The sequence below is a fragment of the Typopeltis vanoorti genome, chromosome 8, assembly GCF_054136105.1.
Source record: "Typopeltis vanoorti isolate ZY-2024b chromosome 8, IOZ_Tvanoo_1.0, whole genome shotgun sequence".
Lineage (NCBI taxonomy): Eukaryota > Metazoa > Arthropoda > Arachnida > Uropygi > Thelyphonidae > Typopeltis > Typopeltis vanoorti.
The window spans coordinates 28229738-28252715 of record NC_143556.1 but is presented as its reverse complement, the minus strand read 5'-3'; the positions used below and the strand labels follow the sequence as shown (position 1 = coordinate 28252715).

Sequence of the window (22978 nt, the reverse complement as noted above, 5' to 3'; positions counted from 1 at the left end):
AGAGAAAAAGATTAAGAGGAGACCTCCAAGGAGTCATTCAAGGAGGCCACATACTACAACACACACACACACACACAACAGCTATCATACTTTTTCTTGAATTCATTCACACTGCATGCACACACAATATCCAACATCAGCTTCCAAGAATGCTCTTGTCCTTTCCCCACCCTCCATAAAATGAAAAATTCCATCAACTGAAATCCTACATGACCCTTTCAGAAATTTGTAAGTCTCAGTATCACTCCTCTTTCTCCTGTTTGCTAGTGTCTGCAGTATACAAATTCTCAATCTCTTATTCTTCCACAATCCTGATATCATTTTTAACACTCTCCTTTGCACTCTCTCCACTGTATCAGTATCACAACAGAAACCAGGAGACCAGACCTGCACACAATAGTCTAAGTGATGTCTTATCAATGTTTATGTCATGTAAAGAGGCAAAATGACATCCTTATCTTTACATGTAAAAGTTCGTTTCAGTATTGCAATTATCTTTTGAGTTGTATTTGTAATCTTTGCTATATGGCCCATGAACTTCAACTTCCTATCTACTAACATCCAAAGATCCCTAACCTGATCAGTTCCTTCTAGCATAATCTCACCAATATAATAAAACATTGAATCTCTAATCATGCCAAAGTGAATGACTTTACTTTTACTGACACTGAACTGATATTCATTTTCCCATGCCCACAATTTCAGCCTATTCAAATCATTCTGCAAGTACTGCATATCAGCAGCATTCCTGATTACCCTACTAGCATTGTTTCATCAGCAAATAGCTGTATATCGCTTGTCACATCCTTTCCAATGTCATTAATGTACAGATTGAATAACAGTGGACCAAGGATTGATCCCTGTGGTACACCACTTGTTACCTTAAATCTTGCAGACTTACATCCCCCATATACCACTTTTTGATATCTGTTAGTCAGATATCCTCTTAACCACACTAATATTTTATAATCCAAACCCATATTCTCCAATTTATGCAATTATGCATAATTGATGCATGGGCATTTTATGCATAGTCTTCCATGCTGTATTCTGTCAAAAGGTTCAGCAAAATTCAAGAGATTATCATACATTCTTTCCAATTTTATAGAATCTTCCCAGTTCTGACACTCAGATTACATAATCTGGTGAACAGAATAGCTAGTTTATCTGAACACTCTTTTAGCATCAGTGTTGATACCCCATCAGTGCCCATTGCTGAATTCTTATTCAGTTTGTGTGGCAGCTCTAGTAACTTCCTCTTCATACACTTGAGTTTCTTCATCCAATGAAGTGGTAGAAGTGAACTCAATGTTACATACACAAGGTTGATAGCATTCAGCAAAATTTATGCACATGGTTAGCTGAACAAACCTCTTCTGCATCTGTCACCCTCACACCATCTACATTCAAGCAAAGTTATGCTTTCATATTCATTCTTTCTTTTACTTCAGCATATCGATAGAATTCTTTGGCTTTAGCTTTAACTTGCTGAGCCAGTTTCTTTTCCTATTCAGATTTAGCTTTCTATACAACAGTTGTGACTCTTCTGGCCTGCTGCTTATAATTTTCATAACAGACATCAGGGCATGGACTGCAGGATCCACGCACATGGTTCTTATGCACATGGTATTCCTTCCACATCATCCTTTTCTTACAAATCTCTTGCTTGATATGATGATTAATCACACATCCATATGACTCCTATCCTATTTATTCTTAGAACTCTTGGGACACATTCTGATATTGCATCCCATGCAATATCAGAATTTTAAATGCTTCCCATGCACTGTCAATATTTCTTCAATCCAGCAATCGATACCACTGTACTGAACTCAGTATACTCCTCAGTTAGTCATAATTTCCTGCTTTGTAGTTCAGCATGTAACCTTTTCTGAATATAAAATCCATAAACTTAGCCACTTCCCATCTTTGATTATAGTGTCAGAGGACATTTCAGTTAAACACTGAAATGCCCTTTGACACTATAATCATATCTAACACTCTTTTACCTCTACTTCTGTCACATTCTGCTTGAAGAAGTTGTCTCACAACAGCTCAATAAATTCAGTTTCTTTCTTCTCATGAGATTTTACTGCCACCCAATCAATGTTTGGTTAATTCAAGTCCCCCAATATGGTTACTCTTTTCGCATCCATCGTCTTTATTTGGCGACGTTCCTTCATCGCTTAGCAACTGATTCACCAGGTCTGTAACAACACCCCACTATTCATATTTATGAATTTAGGGACACAAAACACACATGCTGAAATGATTATTTTACTAATTATTAATAAAATAACACTTGACGTTTCGACCGCTGTATTGAGGTCATCATCATCAGGATACACGTGTATAGGGGACTAAGCTACATGCTCTTGCACTCTATACCGGTAAATTAAATCTATGCTGATAATTAAACTTTTTCTTAGCCTGATCTCTAGCGATAATTAAATAAAATAAATAATAAATAGATAAAATTAATAATTAATAATTAATAAATAAAATAAATAAAAAACCACAATCAACTCTGCTAAAGTTCATGTACTATTCTTCTGGATTTGTACAGTTCAGATTGTTATACTATGATTTTCTTCAGGAATTGTACAGTTCAAGTTGCTATTGAATATTAAGCAGGAAAAAAAAAACACTTCACCAAGTCTTCTTGTAGTGGGATTTTTCTTCGGCCTTGTTCTGGTTGCTATAAAGGTTGTAAATGGATCCTCCACATTCTTGGAATGGTTAGGCCATCATTTTTGTTCGGATTTGGGTTATGTTCGAGCAGTTCACATGATTCTTTAAATTTCCTCTCGAACCAGGTTTTGGTGTGGTGTAGGGATTTGGTATTGTTCCAATCAACTCTGTGGTATGTTTGGAGTGTGTGGTCAGAAAGGCTGGTTTTTCCAAAATGGAGGTATTTATTATATGGTATTTATATGTCGTTTGTGTTCGTCCTTCCTAATTGGGATGGTTCACCCTGTTTCCCCTCTGTATGGTAGGTGACATGTGTATTGTATTTTGTAAACCTTTGGGTAGGTATAGAAGAGGATCTTTGGAAGAACACCTACATTTTTATAAATGTAGGAGTCTTAATTTTTTCAGGGGTTTAAAGGTGGTTTTGATGTATTTGTGTAGTGTTCTGTTTATTTTTTCCGAAAAGCCTCTAACATAAGATATGGCAATAGCATTCTTGAAATCTTTTTTATTTTTACTAGTATCTCTGTAGAGGATCTTGTGAATAGTTTTTTTTACTGCATCCATTTTTTTATAAATGTATGGTTGATTATCTTGTATTCCTGGTTTAGAGCTTGTTCATTTGAACAAATAGTTTGAGCTCTGTGTTTATGGGTGTTTATGACACCTAGTTTTTGTGTTGATTGGTGATAAGAATTTTTGTGTATGTACTGGCCTGTGTGTGTGTGTAGGTTTGCAGTAGACTGAGAAGGAGAGACAGCCTGAGGGAAGAGTTATTTTTTTCTATTTCAATGGTGAATTGGATCGTTATTGTTGTTTGTTCAGGTGGCTAAGGAATGTATTTAGTGCTTTGCAGCTGTGGGGCCAAATGACAAAAATATCGTCGACGTATCTGAGCCAAATTTTGGGCTTAGGAACGCTGACTCTAGAGCTCGTTGCTCAAAGTCTTCCATATAAAAGTTAGCAATTGGGGGGAAAGTGGTGAGCCCTTGGCTGTACCCTCTTTTTGAAGGTAAAAATTGTTTTGCCACACAAAATATCCGGAGCAGAGTATGTGGACAAAGAGGGCCATGATGTTGTGTGGAAATATGTTTTGTAGGAGCAAGATAGTATCATTGATCGGGACATTGGTGAAAATGGAAGTTATGTCAAAGCTCACTAATAAATCTTGGTCGCCAAGTGTAATGTTTTTAATTTTGTTTATGAAATGTTGTGCATTTTTTATGTAGGAAGGGAACTGACCTACCAATTCCTTGAGTGTGGCTGCCAAATTTTTGGCTAAGTGGTAATTTGGGCTGTCAATTCCTTCAACAATCAGACATAGTGGTGTGTCTGCTTTGTGTATTTTTGGCAGGCCATAAATTCTGGGCACACGGGCATAATGAGGTATTAGTTTTTTTTGTTTTTTCTTCTGGCCATATGCTAACAGATTTAATTAATTCAGTTGTTTTCTTTTTGATACATTTTGTGGGGTTGCAGTTTACCATTTGGTAGGTGGTGTGGTCCAATACCAAATGGTTCATTTTCTCTATGTAAGTTTCCCGGTCTAAAACGACAGTAGCATTCCCTTTATCTGCTTTTGTGGTAATAATGTCCTGGTTATTTTTTATTTTTTTTTTTAGGGATTTAAAGGCCAGTTTTTCCGTTTTGGTGAAGTTTTTTTTTTTTTTTCATTAACATTCAATAGCAACTTGAACTGTACAATTCCTGAAGAAAATCACAGTATAACAATCTGAACTGTACAAATCCAGAAGAATCTTAGTACATGAGGACTTTAGCAGAGTTTATTGTAATTTTTTTTATTTATTAATTATTAATTTTTTTAATTTATTTATTATTTTTTTTCAATTTTTATTTTATTTTATTTTATTTAATTATTGCTAGAGGTCAGGCTAAGAAAAATATTAATTAACAGCATAGATTTAATTTACCGGTATAGAGTGCAAGAGCATGCAGCCTAGTTTCCTAAACACATGCATCCTTCTGATGATGACCTCAATACAGGGGTCGAAACATGAAGTATTATTTTATTAATAATTAGTAAAATAATCATTTCAACACGTGTGTTTTGTGTCCCTAAATTCATAAATATGAATGCTGATCACCGTACTACCTTAAAAGAAAGAAATACCCCACTATGTATTTAATCTTGTTTTTATCTTAATATTTAATATTTAATTTTTAATTTAATTTTAATATTCCTGTTTATTAAGGATCATTTTACATCACTAAAATGAAAACTTCTAGGCTGTTCTTTGATAAAAAGAAAAAATAAAATTTGTTTTTCTATAAATATAATAAAACTGTCAAATATTAAAAGTAGAGCTGAGATGCTTCAATTTGGCATGAGTAAGATATGGAAAGGAAGATATTATGGATCCATTCATATTATATAGCCAAATATAGAAAAATTCGTCAGAGTTTATGAAAACAACTTTCTTAAACTGTCTGCTAATTTTTCAAAATGTTTAAGCATTTTCTACATTTGGTTATAAAATACAAATAGATCTATAATATACTCCATTATAGTACTGATTTATTCCATATTGAAATCTTTATAACGTATACTTTAATATTTGATTATACATCTACCAAGAGTTCACGTATGATGAATCTTACTTTTTGACACAGGACTGATATGATATATTTAACACAGGATTGTTTTTTAAGGTTTCCTTATGGTCTATGATGAGAAGGAACAGTGTATAATTCATTTGAAACTGATTTTTCTTTTTTTTTTTTCTTTTTTTTTATTTTGGTAGTGATCAATAACTGACCAAAGCAACTCAGATACTGAAGGTTATGTTAGCTTATGAGAACATAATCTTAAGCATCTGACCCAGAGAGCTTCTCTGGTATATTTTCAATACCTTAAATTTCTTTCTACATGTGCTATAAAATATGGTTAGATCCATAATATTCTCCATTTTAATATAATAAAATTGTCATTATATTTTATAGAGAACATTTATTTATAAAAACAATATGGCATAAAATCAGCACAAATACTGCATTTATTTCCTCAAATAAGAAAATAAAAATATTAATGGAACTTTAAGTTGTGAAATATACAGAACAATTATAGATTTATTAATAAAAATGAATTCATGATAAATTATGATGTGGGAAAAGAAATTGTTCACTGCTTTTGGAAGAAGCCTATGTCTGGTTTCATCAAACCATACATCTGGTTTCATCAGCTACCAACATGAATATGTTGGTAGCTCGTGTTTTTTTAAATTATTATGTAAACTTTCTTCTCTCCCAACTGAATGCAACAACCTCTTTGCTAATACTAAAATGTGTTTCTGCAACTCAAAATAATTCAGAACTTACAGGCACATTCAGAAAGTGTGAAATTGAAAGCATGAAGTCATATGCAATGAAAAATCCTTATAAGCAGATAGGGGAAAAAATGTTATTGTAACATTTAGTGAGAATCATTAAAACAGAACAATAAAGAAAACATCTCACAAAATTTTAGAAATGAGCAAAATTAGATTTTGGAACTGCAACAGACTTTCACTAAAGTTGTAATGACTTAAGACTGCTAAAGTAATCTTGAAAGAAAAAAAACAGTATAGAATGGAATATTCTCATGCATGCTCATTTAAAAAAATGTAAATAATTGCTGACATTCAGGAACTTACGGTGGGCTTTGTATTTTTGTATTCTACAGGTCACCGAGTTAGGATGAGAAAGTTCATGAGTTTGTTATCTTCATGTTCCTATAATGAATGATCTAGGATGTGTTTCCCAAAGTGTGGTACATGTATCCCCCCCCCCCCCCCAGAGGAATACAAAAGGTCTTTAGAGAATACAAAGAACTTTTATTTTTACTTTTGATTACCTTTTTTCTTTACTTTTACATTTTTGTCAGCATATTTTGACAGATAAGTGCACATCTTTTCTAGAATTAATTTTTCAAGCAATAAAAAATCTAAAGGAAGTTTTAAATAAAATGTGTCACTTGGCATGTCTTTTAGGGACATATTTGGTTGACAGCATGATTACATTCCATCTTCAGTTCAAACTGTTTGCATTCAAATAGAACACTCCACTACATTTCATAATTTTTGTTTCTACTTTTTGCATATTTCATTCATATAACTAAAAACATATTTAATAATTAAAAAGTTTCACATTTGTTATTTATTATAATGCAAATGTTAGATCATTGCTTAACTTTAAGTAATTTAGTAAAGGATATATATGATATATCCTTTACTAAATTACTTAAGGAATTGAACAACGTAGATACGAATATAAATTAAATTATACTTTAATAAATATTTCCGATATTTCGGCAATGTCACGTTGCCATCTTCAAAAGGAACTTACAAAACAAGGCATGTGCACATAGGCAATACAACACACTAACTGAGAATGAAGAGATGAAGCTATTGTTCTTCTAAAAGTCCTGATGGTACCCTCTAGTGGGCTAAGTAGGTGTTCTTGGCCATTGGGATGGTCTGCAGATGTAAGTCTCCCAAATTTGGAGCAGTCGCATACAACCAAATTTGTTGAGGTTTGGGGAGTTTCTTAGGGCTGATTCTGATTCCATATATAGTCTTTCGAATTTGTATTTGCTACGGTGTATTACTGTAGCTTTCTTCCACAGTATTCTGTAGCGTGTATCCAGAGCATGGTCTGGAAGACCAGAATGGCTGTACTTGTGAAAACGGATGTAGTCCTTGTGTTCAGAAATTCTGATATTCGCTGTCCTGCCTGTTTGGCCAAAGTAAGATAGTTTACAACTGCAAGGGACCTGGTATACACCAAGTAGGTCTAGAGAAAGTGGTTGGTCTTTAGTGGATCGTCATTCTGTTTAAGTGACCATATCACCTGAGATTAGCTCTGCTAACGCGTTCCTGGATGCGAACAATGTCAAGTTCTTTCCTAACATCCTCGTTTTTAATATGATATTGCCATTGATGCCATCTGTTCGCGCCTATAATTTTTCTCAGGACTCTCATATCTGCGGCCTCTAGTCTTTGGTCAAGTGTTTTACTTCTGACCCAGCTCTCAGATCCATAAGTTAAAACTGGTTTGAACACTGTCTTGTATACAGCTAATTTAGTGTTCCGACTAATTTCTCTCTTATTCCATATGAATTTATTCAATTGACTTCCCACCATACCAGCTTTGCTGATTCTGTTGTCTATTTCTATATTTAATTTGCCATCTTCAGTAAAAATAAAAATCATGCCTAAGTAGCTGAAATGTTTTACTTGTTCTATAAGTTCTCTATTCACAATGTAGTTGATATTTTCAATGTTTCTGCCTATTTTCATTGTCTTTGTCTTTTTATTGCTGACTTTCATACCATATCTATTACAACAGCTATTCAATTTAGTCAGAGAATCTTGCAGACATGTAGCGGATTTATTTAGAAGTATAACATCATCTGCATAAAGCAAAGAGCTGACATTAACATCTCCAATTTTGATATCATGTTTAATACTACTTTCCTTCATAATATGATCCATATAGATAATGAATAACAGAGGGGATAATGTACATCCTTGTCTCACACCAGATTTAACATTAAACCATCTTCCTGTACTTCCTTCAATTCTAACTGCTGACTCACAACTCAAATAAAGACTAAGTATTGCTTGATATAACGCCCCATTGACACCATATAACTGCAGCGTATTGAATAGCTTCTCTCTTGGCACCTTGTCATATGCCTTTTCCAAATCAACGAAACTTAAATACAGATCTTTGTTATATTCCCATGCTTTCTTGACTATTTGTCGTAAAGTGAAGATCTGATCCTGACAGCCTCTGTTTGGCCTGAATCCAGCTTGTTCTTCACCAAGCTTTTCTTCCACATTTCTTCTCAACCATTTCTCAAGTATACTTGCATAGATCTTGCCAGGAACACTCAGTAGGGAAATACCTCTGTAATTCTCACATTCAGTTTTATTTCCCTTTTTATATATGGGTACTATGAGGGATCTACTCCAATCATCAGGAATTCTTCCCTCTGTCCAGGCTTTCTGAACTATGCAATGCAGCCACTGTAAGACCCTTATACCACCATACTTCAGCATTGATGGTTGAATACCATTGCTGGTCTACTCCAGCTGCCTTTCCACATTTCAAGCCTTTGATGGGTTTTTCTACTTCAAGTATGGATATGTATTCCTGACTGTATGCCTGGTCAGTGTTTTTTACCACTGTGCTGTCATCACTGCTTGTTTCATTTAGCCATTTAACAGTTTTTCAAAGTAATTACTCCATACTTCAAGGATATCTTTTTCTCCAGTTTTCACGTCACCTTTATCATCTCTAACTCCTTTTACAGCACTCTTTCCTCCATTCCTAAGCTTCTTCAACAATAACCTCCAGAATATTTTGCCACCTTCTTGATATTTATTTTCTATATTCTTGCCAACAGTCCTCCCATGACTTTTGTTCAGCTAGTTTTACACAGTGTTTAGCATTCTTGCATTTGTCTCTATATTCTCTAAGAGCACAAGCTGACTTATTTGACAGGAACTTTTGATATGCTTTCTTCTTTTCCTTCACTGCCTCTTTAACTTACTGTTTCCACCAGGGAGTTCTGATTTTTCCCCTTGCAGACAACCTCACCACATGCCTCTCTGGAAGAATCAATCAATGTTTTCTTCAGAGTTTGCCACTGAATCTCCAAGGTTTGATTCCTGTTCTCAAACTCTTTCATTTTTTCTTCAATAATCTTTGTGTATTTTAGTCTACAGTTCACATCTGAGAGCTGCTCAACTTTTATTAGCTTTAGAACTTTCTTACATGTTATTCTTTTCAATATGAAATTCAATTTTATCCTGCTCAAGATTAATAGTGATCGCTTCCAATTTCAAATCCTCTGTACACTCTAGTGTCCTGCACCAGGGAGAAAACATCACTATCAACAATAACATAGTCAATGAGACTTTTCTTATTCCTAGCCTCTTCTCTCCATGTGAATTTGTGTATATTTTTATGTTGGAACATGGTGTTAGTAATAACTAGTCCATGTCCTGAGCAGAAATCCAACAGATATTTGCCATTATTATTAGCTTTGCTCTTTTCTCCAAATTTTCCCAAAATATTTTTGTATGTCTCACAATCATTTCCTACTCTGCTATTTAGATCCTCAACAAGGACCAACTTTTCCTTTTTCATTGTGTCAGTTGCTTTTTCTAAAGCCTCAAAAAATTCCTCCACTTCTACCTTAGTAGAACCTTCTGTGGGACCATAGGCACAAATAAGTCTCATTGTCCAGTTCCCCATTCTCATATTTACTCACATTACTCTACTTGAGACTGACTGCCATTCAAGAAGATTAGCCTCGTATTTTGTGTTGAATACTATGGCTATTCCTTCTTTTCCTTGATTGTCATTGCCTGAATATAACATTTTGTATGTATTGCTCAGAAAGATCTCACCAGTTTTGGTCTTTTTTGTTTCAGTCACCCCTATTATGTCGATCTGGTACTTATCTAATTCCTCAGCTAGCTCCATTTCTTTGTCATTCAGGCTTCTTATGTTGATAGTACCGATCTTTAACTCTGGTGATGTTGAGTTGGTGTTAAAACTTTTTTTTTTTTAAACTTTCTTACATGTTATTCTTTTCAATACGAAATTCAATTTTATCCTGCTCAAGACTAAATAGTGATCGCTTCCAATTTCAAATCCTCTGTACACTCTGGTGTCCTGCACCAGGGAGAAAACATCACTATCAACAATAACATAGCCTATGAGACTTTTCTTATTCCTTGCCTGTTCTCTCCATGTGAATTTATGCACATTTTTATGTTGGAACATTGTGTTAGTAATAACCAGTCCATGTCCTGAGCAGAAATCCAACAGTTATTTGCCATTATTATTGGCTTTTCTCTTTTATCCAAATTTTCTCAAAATATTTTTGTATGTCTGACATCATTTCCTACTCTGCTATTTAGATCCCCAACAAGGACAAACATTTCCTTTTTCATTGTGTCAGTTGCTTTTTCTAAAGCATTAAAAAAATTCCTCCACTTCTACCTTAGTAGAACTTTCTGTGAGACCATGCACAAATAAGTCTCATTGTCGAATTCCCAAATCTGATATTTGGCCACATCACTCTACTTGAGACTGACTGCCATTCAAGAAGATTAGCCTCGTATTTTGTGTTGAATACTATGGCTACTCCTTCTTTTCCTTGATTGTCATTTCCTGAATATAACATTTTGTATTTACTGTTCAGAAAGATCTCACCAGTTTTTGTCTTTTTTGTTTCAGTCACCCCTTATGTCGATCTGGTACTTATGTAATTCCTCAGCTAACTCCATTTCTTTGCCATTCAGGATTCTTATGTTAATAGTACCGATCTTTAACTCTGGTGATGTTGAGTTGGGGTATGCTTTCAGATTTGTTCCAGTAGATGACTTTTCGCTGCGTGCACTGGTTCCCTGGCGAAAACAACGGGGGCCTGTTTAACTGGGCGACGCCCCAGCTGACATGAAATTTTGTCATTTTGTACCATCATTTTCTATGTTAGTTTAAGCCAATAAGAATACAATTTGGTCGGCTAAATCCAAAATTGCCAGCCCATCCTCGTTCATTCAGTATCCCGGTAGATACCCAACAGGGTGCACCACGAGAAGGTGAGGATTGGACATTAGGTCAAAAGTCCTGGTCAGTTCTCCACATTCCTTTAAAGGCTATGTGGAGGTCTCCTCTCAGTTATACAGCTTTAACCCTTAAGCATCCCCATATCACCATGTATACTATGGGAATGTTCAAAAGAGTGGGCAGTGCTCTTCACTTGATTGTTCAACAGAAGTCTGGTAACAGGAACAATCCAAAAGATTGGAAAGAGAAAACAGTGACGCTGCAGAAGGGAGAATCCAAGTTGGTAGTGTCAAACTATAGGCCAGTGTGTATATCAAATGTAGTGATGAAGATATCAGTGAGGCTGGTTAGAGACAGAATACAAACCTGGATTGATGAGAATGTAAATCTTTTGAGAGAGCAGCATGGGTTTGTTTAGAGAGGGGGGGGGGGTCATGCTTTAGTGATTGGTTACATTTTATAATAGGACAACTAGTGTACTGGACAGAGAAGATGCTTATGCTGTGATTTATCAATTTGTCTGGATTTTGCTCACGGATTTGATTGATTACTACTGAAATTGAGCAGGATAAGGATGGATAGTCATTTGGCAGCTGGGTTTACAGAGATAGGTGACTGATAGGTGCAAGCAAGTTGTGAATGCAAGTGAAATGTCTCCCCAAAAAAGAAGGCAATAAGTGGGATAGCACAGGGTTATGTTCCAGGACCAATGTTGTTTAATTTGTATATGAATGATATAGTTCATGGTATGAAAGAAGAAATTAATTTGTTTGCTGATGATGCAAAATTAGAAAGAGCAATGTCAGGAAATTCTAAAGTGTTGTTGTTACGAGAGGATTTGCACAAGTTGATGGTGCTTTGGAGTGAAGAAAGGGGATGTCATTTCACTGTTGCTAAATGTCAAGTTATGCCAGAGATGGAATGAGGTTTACTATATCGGAACAACTTTGCTTCAGGAGGTGGAGAAGGCAAGGACTCTGGGAATCTTCGTGGATAGAGAACTGAAGTTCAGGTGATGCATTGCAATGTATGGGTTAACCAAATATTTGCTCTAATAATCATCATCATGCATATCAAGGATTTAAGCCTAGCATGACCTGTTCCGGCCTTAGAAGTCATCGTTGAATCATTTAAGCTCCAATAATGATACTTTATAAGGGGAAAAAGGGTTTTGTGAAGTATAGGTAATCTACTTACTTTTTATAATAAAGTGACAATGGAGTTGGATAAGGGAAATGACTATTCAGTGAAACTGTTGAAATTTGCAAAGGCATATGACAGGATTCTACATAATACTCTGTTGCATGAGTGGGGATGGATATGAATCTGGTGATTTAGATTAGAAGCCAGGTAAAAGACAGATATCAAAGAGTGGTTTATGGAGGAGCTGAGCCCAAGAGAAGGCATGTAACTAGTACTTGTGTTGCAGGGCTCAGTACATGATTCTCTGATATTTAATTGGTACATTAATGATATAGGAAATGATTTGATGGGGAAATATTCAGTTGTTTACTGATTATGCAAACTTGGAAAGAGTGACAGTAAATGAAGGTGATGTAGAGATCATGCATGATCTCTACATCACCTCCTTTAATGTGCTATGTGTAAGGTGTTACATTTTGGGAAAGAAGAGATCGCAAGCTGTATACTATATTTATGGAACTAAACTGCAGGTAATTGATGAGTCAGGGACTTGGGAGGAGGGCAGGTATTGTGGACAGGGAGTTGATGTTTAGAGGGCATATTGCAAAGGTAGCCAAAAAACAGCACATTACATTAGGTGGCAGTTGAAGAATACACTAACAAACAGGGATTTTGTTCCTCTTTATAAGGCTTTAATAATGTCACATCTTTACTAATGCACACAGATCTGGTCATCCAGATTTCATGGGGATGAAGGAGCAGTGGAGAGGATTCAGAAATGAGTGACCAAGATTGCGGTGGTCTACAAAATTCCCCTTATGATAACAGACTGAATGTCTGCAGGCTTAAAAAACTAGCTGATAGGTGAAAAGGAGAAGACATTAGAAGCATGCAAGTTATTAAAGGGGTTTTATAGGATTAACATTGAAGACTTTCAGTACATGGCAGAAAGGGACAGAACAAGGGATCACCTATGGAAGTTGTATAAGAGGGTGTTATAAGTGTCAGTGAATGAGTTTAAGAAGAGGTATGATAGTACTGTGTGAATAATGGCTAATGAGTCTTCTGACTCCATGGAGATACCTATATTATAATGATAATGAAAAGAAGGCTAAGGATAAGGAGGTGATAGTTCCACTGTATAAGGCACTAATTAGGACTCGATTGAATTTCTGTTGCATGGATCTGGTTACTTGGATATACTGGTGATAAGCAAACAGAGAGAGAGTGAAGAGGTGAATAACTGCCTCAAGACTAAAATATTTAGTATGTGGACAGATTGAAGGAATATGGTCTTCAGAGCTTGGCAAATAAGAGGAAGGCTGGTGATGTGATCAAATAGATATAGGAGAATTAATTGCATAGGATAATGGGTGAAGTGAGAGATCATCCTTGCAAATTATACTCAAGTCACGAATAAAGAGGTGAAAAGGAGAATTTTTGTTTGGGAGGTGGGTAATGAATGGAATGCATTGCCAGAGTGTGTAGTGAGTGCTCCAACACTGAATGTATTCAAGGCAAGGTATGATAGTTATTGTGATCTGAGTGTTTAATCTCCCACAATGGGTCTTCGTTGTCTAACATCCGTGGAGTCCATGAACGTTAGATAACGGTCTCCATGGATGTTTTTGAAGTAATACTAAATACTTAAGATTACTTAGATACAAAATTGATCATGTCTGAAATTTTTTTCCGATCAGGATTTTTTTTTTCAAGGTTTTAGAGCGAACAATTTTTAACAAAACAAAATTACTTCCTCCTCCCCTATATGAGGGGAGGAAGTGATTTTGCTAGCTGAAAAATTTCTAGGAGCTGTATGCTATCAACTACAGGATGAAGAGGGGAAGGGAGTATAGGGGTTGTGAATCCGAGTAGATTCAATATGACAAGGCTTTTAGTTATATGATAATTTCCTTGGGACAAAATAATTTTTATAAATGATTTATTCACCTTGCTCCCCTTGAGATGGGTTCCTGATCTATAACCATAAGTAGAGGAGTCTTTCTGAAGAATATTCATTTTCTTATATTTCTGTTTGATCCATTATTAGTCACAGTGGGTTAAATCAATGTCCTAGCTAGGAAGGTACTCTCTATAAGAGCACCTTGATAGGACATTAGTTCTTTCAAGTTACAATTTGAACTGTTTTTACAACTGAGTGCTGTATGTCTTACCAGCTGTAATTTGTGCTCTGAAGATGCTAGTTTGAAATCCAGAAAAATATTAGTAACTCAATAAATTATTTATTTTGTTCTTCTGGCACTTAAGCCTATCATGTTTGTTATTCTTATCACTGTATTGATAAATGTGTCAAAAATAGCAAGGAAAGTGTTCAATTTAGACATTTCTGAAAAAACTTATTATTTAAAAATGTGAACCTTTTGGTCCCTTTAACTAGTATTAAACAGATTTCACTGTAATAATGAAAAGAAAAAAAAAAATCTAGTGACGAATTTCCTCTAAAAAACAAACCTTTCCAGATTTTCTATAAAAAAGTGAATTTGATCTTCAGTCACTGTACGATGATGTCCCATATCTCTATGATTAGCCAAAACCAGCACTGGGATATGAGAAGGAACACAAGGAAGTTCTCTTTGAATATATGCAAATGTCCTGAAAAGAAAATATCCAAAATTCTTAATTATATACTTATACAAAATATTCCCAGAAACATGCAAAATGAAATTTTATGCTTGCTATTCAAACAACAAGAAAATGGCATGCCATAACTTTTCAGGCTGATTCTGTATAAAATGGCAGAGCTTAATATGTTTCTTTTTTTAAAAAAACTGAGTTCTCTGTAGGTTCTTGTTACTCTCAAGATCTATAAGATAGCAAAACTTGGTATGTTTGCACTAATATTCATGAAAGTTGAAGTGGTATCGATGAAGATGGTAGAACATATGTCAATACTCAGCAGTGCCACTGTGAAGTATTGTTACATTGCATTAAACTGGAAGATGGTGAAATCTGATATGTTGACATATCTATTTTTGTCATCTGAGAGACTTATTCCGATACAATGATTGGGGGGGGGGGGGATTTATTCAGTTTTCCCAGCATTTTCAAAATTAAAAGTTGGCAACCCTTGAAGAGACATTATTTCTATTTTTTGTGTCGTCGAGAAGGGAATTTTATTTGTTATATTGTGGTGTGAAAATTAAAAATGTAGATTAGTATGAAGTGCAAGAAAGGCTTCCTCACACGAATTTCTTCACTGATGCACATGACATTTGTTACATATTAAGTGTTCCTAAAGGAACATATATGCTCAGGTCAAATAATAATAATAATAATAATAAAAACATGTTAAAGGAAAACGAAAGTATTAGTCACCTGCACAAGGATGTGAGCCATGAAAAATGAAGATGATGCTCCTGCCACTGCAGTCAGCAATGTCCAGTGCCAAAAATATGATGCCAGTAAAACAGAACCACAATACTTCAGAGAATCATGGAGTGAAAATTTTGCTACAAAACTACTACACCATTAATTTTAATGGCTTGAAAATAGCTCTAAACAAGGTAATTTACAAGCTCTGCATGATTTTGAAGAATATGATGACTATTGCAGACTGGCATGGAAGTTGAAATCAGTAGCATGAAAAGAATTAAACTACTTACAGGAAATCAACAAAAACATGTATATTTGCAAGAAAATGTCACCAAACTGGATGATGTAACAGAGCCACCACAGCTGTCATCAGTTTTGTAATCAGATGACTGATTACAAAATTTTTGAGTATGTGTTGACATGCTCAAAAATCTGAATTTCAACAATGTGATTTTGCAAGTAGTGATTCAATCAGCCCTTAAAAGAAAATGGCAGGAAGGGATTAGAAAGCAAGAAGAAAAAAGAGCAAGGTTTGCACTACATAAACAGAAAAAGGTCTGTTAATTTCAAGCAAACGTTTAGGCCAATCTATCAGTGCTGCAGAATAAAATGTTTATAAAAGTGCAAACCTGATGCTCAGGATAAAATTTTTGATTTTAACAAAAAAAAAAAAACCCAATGTAAAAGATGAATTATTATGTAGCAGAATCATCTTATCTAAGAAAAAAAACTGAAAGGAATGGAAAAGGGAAGAATGAAGGCAAATTCACAATAGATCAATTATAGTTTCTTATAATCTATATGTAGGAATGACAATAATAAATCTGCAAGAAAATGTTTATGCATATGCATGGGGTGGCAAGAGGAAAACTATATTCTTGTTCATAAACTACAAGATTCTCTAAGTGGTTTTTCTATACCTGATGTGAGGAGAAGGTATTTCCCTAAAAACAAATTAGTAGATGGGCACAATGAAATCACTCTCACTGAGAAGTATCCAAAGCATGTAGCCACTATTCACAAAGAGATGCATCCAAGAAAATATATCTCCCTGGCCACTTAAATATAAGAATTATGTAGGAATAATATATATAAAAAAATTGAGTAAAAATGAGAAAATTAACTGGAAAATTTCTTTTATTACTTTTATGCCAATGAAACCCAAGGTACAAAGAAAAATAAAAAATTCTAATTAATCGGTTTCAAATAAATCTTTATTTGAACAAAACTTCATTTTTCAAAAGTCCTAGAATATTCATAATGCTCGTTTGTAAAATCATAAAAATTGTACATATCACCTTCTCTAAGAATATAATTTATTTTAAAATGACAGTGATAATACCAAGGAAGTCAAATGCTTCTCTGACTTCCTTGGGATTAACAAAATAAAATTAATGAGAAGAATACATGCTCATTGGGTATGAGTGTGTAACTAATAAACAGCAAAATGAAAAACATGCACAGAAGCTATGTCATAAGTTAACATTAGCAATTTAGCATGGCTCTGAGTTGAATCCTTGCAAATTTCTCAAAATAGAACTCTAAAACTTATTTTCTCAGTAAATAAGTCTGAATTACTACATTCTGAATTTTCAAATCCCATCTGCCACAAATTACTGTAAGCCTTTTTCAACCAAAATTCAGTTAAATGTAAGGTGGAAGCATTTTTCTCCTTCTGATACTCTGGGGTATTCCACTTCCCTTCCTTAAGAGAAGTGAGAAACCTGTTCTCACATCAGATCGTTTCAAAAACATAAAATGAAAACAAAATTCTCAATTTTTTTTTTTTTATTCCCCAAAGGAAGTACGTAGAGTTCCCTTCACCCTAATTAATTTTAGTAACTGGTGACCAACCAATCTCTAACAATAGCGACTAATGATTTTCAATGCATGTGTTGATGACCTAGGGGTAAGTAGCAATATTTTTGGTTCAATATCAGTTAGCTACTATACTCCTATGTGAGTATTGCACCCAACTGATGATATTTCACAATCCTAAACCCTAACTCATTTTGCTGACTTAAGTAGTGACAATCTAAAATCTCTGACTCTAAAATTTGACAATCAAATTTTAGAGTCAGAGACTTAAAAAATTGAGTTTCAAGAGTAAACCTGCTTGCCTGTCCCGAAGATTAACTCAGAAATAAGATGATTAGAATCAAACCTATAACACTTTCCCCCACCACCACCCACTCCTACTGCTTCTGGTAGTCTAGAATGTTGGAGGTTTAATGGAGTATTAACAACACTAAGAAAGGATTAAAAACTATTTTAACTCTTCCAATATTTCATCTGTCACTGAGACATCTTTGGGGGGGGGGGGGACATTGTAACACATACAAAGGCAACAGTAATAAATGAAACATGGATCTGACCCTAAAGGTAGGGCACTCTCTGTGTGCGTTTGTAGGTGACCTAGGTTGCAAATTGGAATCTCTCAAGATTAATGTTTCCCAAATTTTGGGAAGTTTCTTGCATCTTTATTTATTTAAATTTGGTTGCTTTCTGAGTGCAACTGCAAAAAAAAGTCTTTTTTAAATTAACTGTGATGGAGCATAGTGGATTTTTTCCAGAATATCCTGTGAGTAGTCCAATACATGGTCCAAAAGAACAGACTTGACCATAGTCATGACTGCAGATGTATGTTTTGTGTTTATCAATGTGGATGATGGCTAATCTACCTGTCTGTCCAAAATATGCCAACTTGCAGGAACAGTACATTTTATATACTCCAGGTACTAAGAAAGAAGGGAGCTGATCTTTAATGGAATGGGTAAAGATAGCAAGTTTTTGGTGGGTCTTAAAAGTTGTGCAGAAGCTGTATTTATTTCAGGACTTGAATTTTTTTTTTTTTTTTTTTTTTTTTTTTTTTTTTTTAATGTATAAACTGTAGCCATGGTATGTGGTTGAGTTCTGTTGAGAGAGAGGGGCTCTACTGGAACACAAATTGTCAGCTCTATTGGTTAATGATGTCATATTGTTAAGATGGGTGATAGTGGGAAAGTTTGTTAATGTATCCATGAGTGGTTTTCTGTAAACAATGGAGAGGTTATATTCAGAAGGCATGTCGCTAAGGTGTCTAAGGGAAGGTAAACTATTATTGGTTTCCTTTTCCATCATAAACTGGATTCTTGGATATAGATTATTGAGGTGACAGAAGAAAGAGTCTAAGGTGTCTGGGGTATGAGGCAAAACAAAGAAAAAATCTGCATATCTAAGGTAGCTGGAAGGTTCAAGGGAGGGGAATTGATTCTATCACTTATTTTTCAAAATTGTTCATGTAAAAATTGGCAAGTGGGGGTGAGATGGGGAAACCCACAGCAGTTCCCTCTGCAAATTTTGCTCTTCCAAGAAAAATATCCAGAATTCATGGCAAGGAAAAAGACACCTAAGATATCGGAAGGAAAAACACAAAGTGTTAAGGTGTCATTCAAGGAAATATTGATAAACAATGAAGTGATGTCAAAGCTTACTGATATATCTGTATTACCATATTTACTTGATTATAACTTGCCCTTGCATGTTTCTCGCATCCCTGATTTTGCTTTATGAAAAAAGAAATTAAAAAGTATTGCATATACCTTGCACACGAAAAACGTTTAAAACTTTTAGAAATAGGTAGTGAATGTTGTTATGACAGTTTTAAATATTATGGGATTCAGTTGAACAGAATCAGAATTTCAGCTCAGCAATCGTCGGCTTGCTTTTATCACTGAGTCGAGTGATCTTTTGTTAATACCACACCAATCATATGTATATCTTCATAGCTGCACTATCTACTTGCCTGCCATTGCTGTCCATTTTACGCTCCCTTTCATTTCTCATTAGTCATTCATGAAGGATTGTTTATAATATATCTCAATTCTAGTACATTACTAATTTTTGCTTGAAATATGGAGAAACATTCCAGATACAGTGTGGGTTTTAAACTCAAAGTTCATATGATTGAAATGATAAAAGGATAAGCAGTAATGAAACTGTGTTTTAATTTAATTACAAAGGCACTGCAGCTAAAATTCAAATATATCATGTGATGAAGGTGAACTGATGATCGTGTAAACAATGTTCATAATTAAAATTTAAATGCATTCATTTTATAAATAATGTGAGCAATTATAATGAATACTGAGGATTTAATTATAAATGTTAATTGAGTTTTTTCCTGAAAAATGTTAGTTTCCAAAAATCCCTGCATATAACTTGCACCATGATTTTTTAACTTTAGTTTTAGGGAAAAAAAACTGCAAGTTATATTCCAGTAAATACAGTATTCAAGGTTAGATTTTCAATAGAAGTTTTAAAATGGATAATTTTTTATATAGGATGTGGTGTGGCCAGTGAGGTGGGAGGGGGAGTAAGAGAGTTTGCTAACTGTTTTGCTATCTGCTAGTCTAGCATTATGGAACCAGAATAGTGCAAGGCTACGCATGTACCTATATGAACCATTAACAGGACACAATCGTTTACTATCCTAAGAAATGTAATTCATTAGAATAGCTAATCATAAAGCAAACTGGAAGTTAGAGAGTGAAACAAGGGAGACCACTTAGATAATAACAAAGAAGCCTGCTGGTTGAAAGTTTATTTTTCACTTAGTTAGAATATAATAAATTTAGTTTAATCCTTTATCCAAGTGTGAGCAAACAAAGTTTTTGCCTGAAGGTATCTTCAGGACTGGGGTAAGGTAGTACAACACCAGGACACTCCTTGCAAAGGTGGAGCAAGCTACCAACACTCCTATCTCAGTATCTCCCATAATGCAAATCACATCTCCTTGCAGATATGTCTAATGTTATGCATTAAGGGAAGGGCCACTACCCAGACTAGTTTCGATTTCCCTTAATGCATAACATTAGACATATCTGCAAGGAGATGTGTTTTTGTATATTATTGATATTAATAATATACAGATGATGCAAAACTGGTGATAATGCAAAGAGCAGATGTGACCTTACAGGAGAATTTGGATAGATTCTATTATATGAGTGGGAAACAGCATGGAACAGGCAGTTCAATGTTGCAAAGTGTAAGGTTCTGAGATTTGGTAAGCAATAATGGGGTGCTAAGTATACTTGATGGGGAAATTTTGGAGAAAGTTGAGGAAACATATCACTCCAAGAGACCTTGGAGTGGTAGTGAACAAGGACTAAGTTTAGAGGTTGCATTGCACAAGTTATAAGGTCTCACATTAAATTATAGCAATGATTCGGAGTACCTTCATGTGTAGAAATAGAGGTTCTGGTTCCATGGTATAAGTCCTTGATCACACCTCATATGGATTATTGTGCAGAGATTTGGTCACCTAGTTTTCTATAGGTGATTAGGATATATTAGAAAAAGGTCAAGAGAAGACTGACAAAGAGAGTAAACTGATCTTTGGAATGTGGGATATAAAGACAGATTGAGAGAATGCAATGCATGCACTTGTGAAGAGAGGGGATATGATCGAGACATTTAAGTTGGTAAAGAGCTGTTACCAGGTTAATACAGAAGAAATTTTTCACAGAATGAGAGAAGAAGGTAGAACTAGGGAATATCCCTGGATAGCTATATAAAGAGAGCTTTGCATGGAGAGCAGTTGAGTATAATGTATTCCCTGAAATTGTGGTGAATGCAGATTTTTTTTTTTTTTTAATGTGGTTGCCATCCATGAAAGGTTATTAGTAAAACTATAGTACTGTGAGAGAGAGGGCTAAGGATTTTTTCCCCCATTTTTATCAATTTTATATATATTTTTGCAAATTATTTTATTTTTACAGTCTGGAAACCCATCTAAAGACCAAAAATGTCACTTTTCAAGCCACTTCAGGCCTCTAATAGAGGAGGTAATAGTCTCACACCAGGCAATGAAATTCATCTCCCACCTAAAGACAAACATCGATGCCTATGACAGGATTTGAACTCAGGTAATGAGGCAGGATACAATGAATAAGTTTAAAATATACTTTGATTAGCTTTGTGTGCAAGCATGTGTACCTGACATGATGAGTCTTCTGACTCTATAAAGGATGATGGTGGTAGTTTTTTTTTTTTTTGTTGTTGTTTTTTTAAATTGCCAAAGTTTATTATCCTCATCACATATACAGAATATTTAAAATATACAAATGAAGCATCGCTATCACTTTTTTTTTCACTACAAATATTCAGCACAGAATTTTTAGGTAAGTAATGTTATAATAAATATGCATAAATAATAATAATAATGTATTTTACATTTTTTTCACATACAAATATATAATCAAGCTACTACAAGAGAACTACATGATTAAGTTTGCATTATTATTAATCTCCTATCCACGATTTTCCTCCATATTAGTATACTACATGTCAGCACTCCAATATTATCATATCTAACATTTTGTGCTTTTAAGGTACTTCAATCCACCTAGACCTTGGTTTTCCTTTGCATCCCTTTCCTGCCATAAAACATGCCAACCTTTCCTCACCCCATTCTATTTAAGTGGTCATACCACCTTTCATTAGCTCTGCTGATGCCATCTGTTCACTCCACTAATTTTTCTCAGATCACTCATATCTGTGGTTCTCAAGTCTTTGATCGAGCGCTTTGTTTCTAACTCAACTTGCAGATTCATAACTTAAAACTGGTTTGAACGTTATCTTATATATTGCTAGTTTGGTGTTTTGGTAGTTCTCTCTCATTACATATAAATTTATTCAGTTGACTTCCTACCATACCAGCTTTCCTTATTCTGTTGTCTATTTCTAGATTTAACTTGCCATCTTTGCTAAAACTGTGCCCAAAGAGAGAAAATATTTTACTTGCTCTATAGGCTATTCATTCAGAATGCATTTGCCTATTTTCATAGTTTTTGGTTTTTTCCATAATTGTAGTGTATTACAGTGAAGAGTTTGGCGGTGGCTTTTCTATGTGCACCTTGTCATATCCGTTTTCCAGCTCTACAAAACTTAAGTACAGATTCTAGTCATATTCTCAACAATCTGATTTTTGACAACCTCTATTTAGCCTGAACCCATTCAGCTGTTCTTCTCAAAGCTTCTCTTCCACAGTCTTTCTCAACCTCTTTTCAAATATACCTGCATAAATCTCACCTGGAACATTAAGTCTTATTGCTCCTTTTTTTTATAGATGGGAACTATTAGCGTTCTACTCCAATCATTGAGAATTAGACCTGACCTGGAAAACTTTTATACCTTTAAGCATTTCTTGTTGAATATCATTACTTCAGCTGCCTTTCTGCTTTCAAGT

General features: G+C 34.7%; 1 protein-coding gene across 3 annotated transcripts in view; it reads right to left on the bottom strand.

The window, feature by feature from the left end:
- LOC150103873 (rab-like protein 6) overlaps positions 1–22978 on the bottom strand; it is a 330329-nt gene that overhangs the window by 218986 nt on the left and 88365 nt on the right. For all 3 annotated transcript variants that reach the window (XM_090396585.1, XM_090396584.1, XM_090396583.1), the window contains exon 6: positions 14890–15030. In XM_090396585.1, the coding sequence (XP_090252711.1) occupies positions 14890–15030 (141 nt within the window). The remainder of the gene's footprint in view (positions 1–14889; positions 15031–22978) is intronic.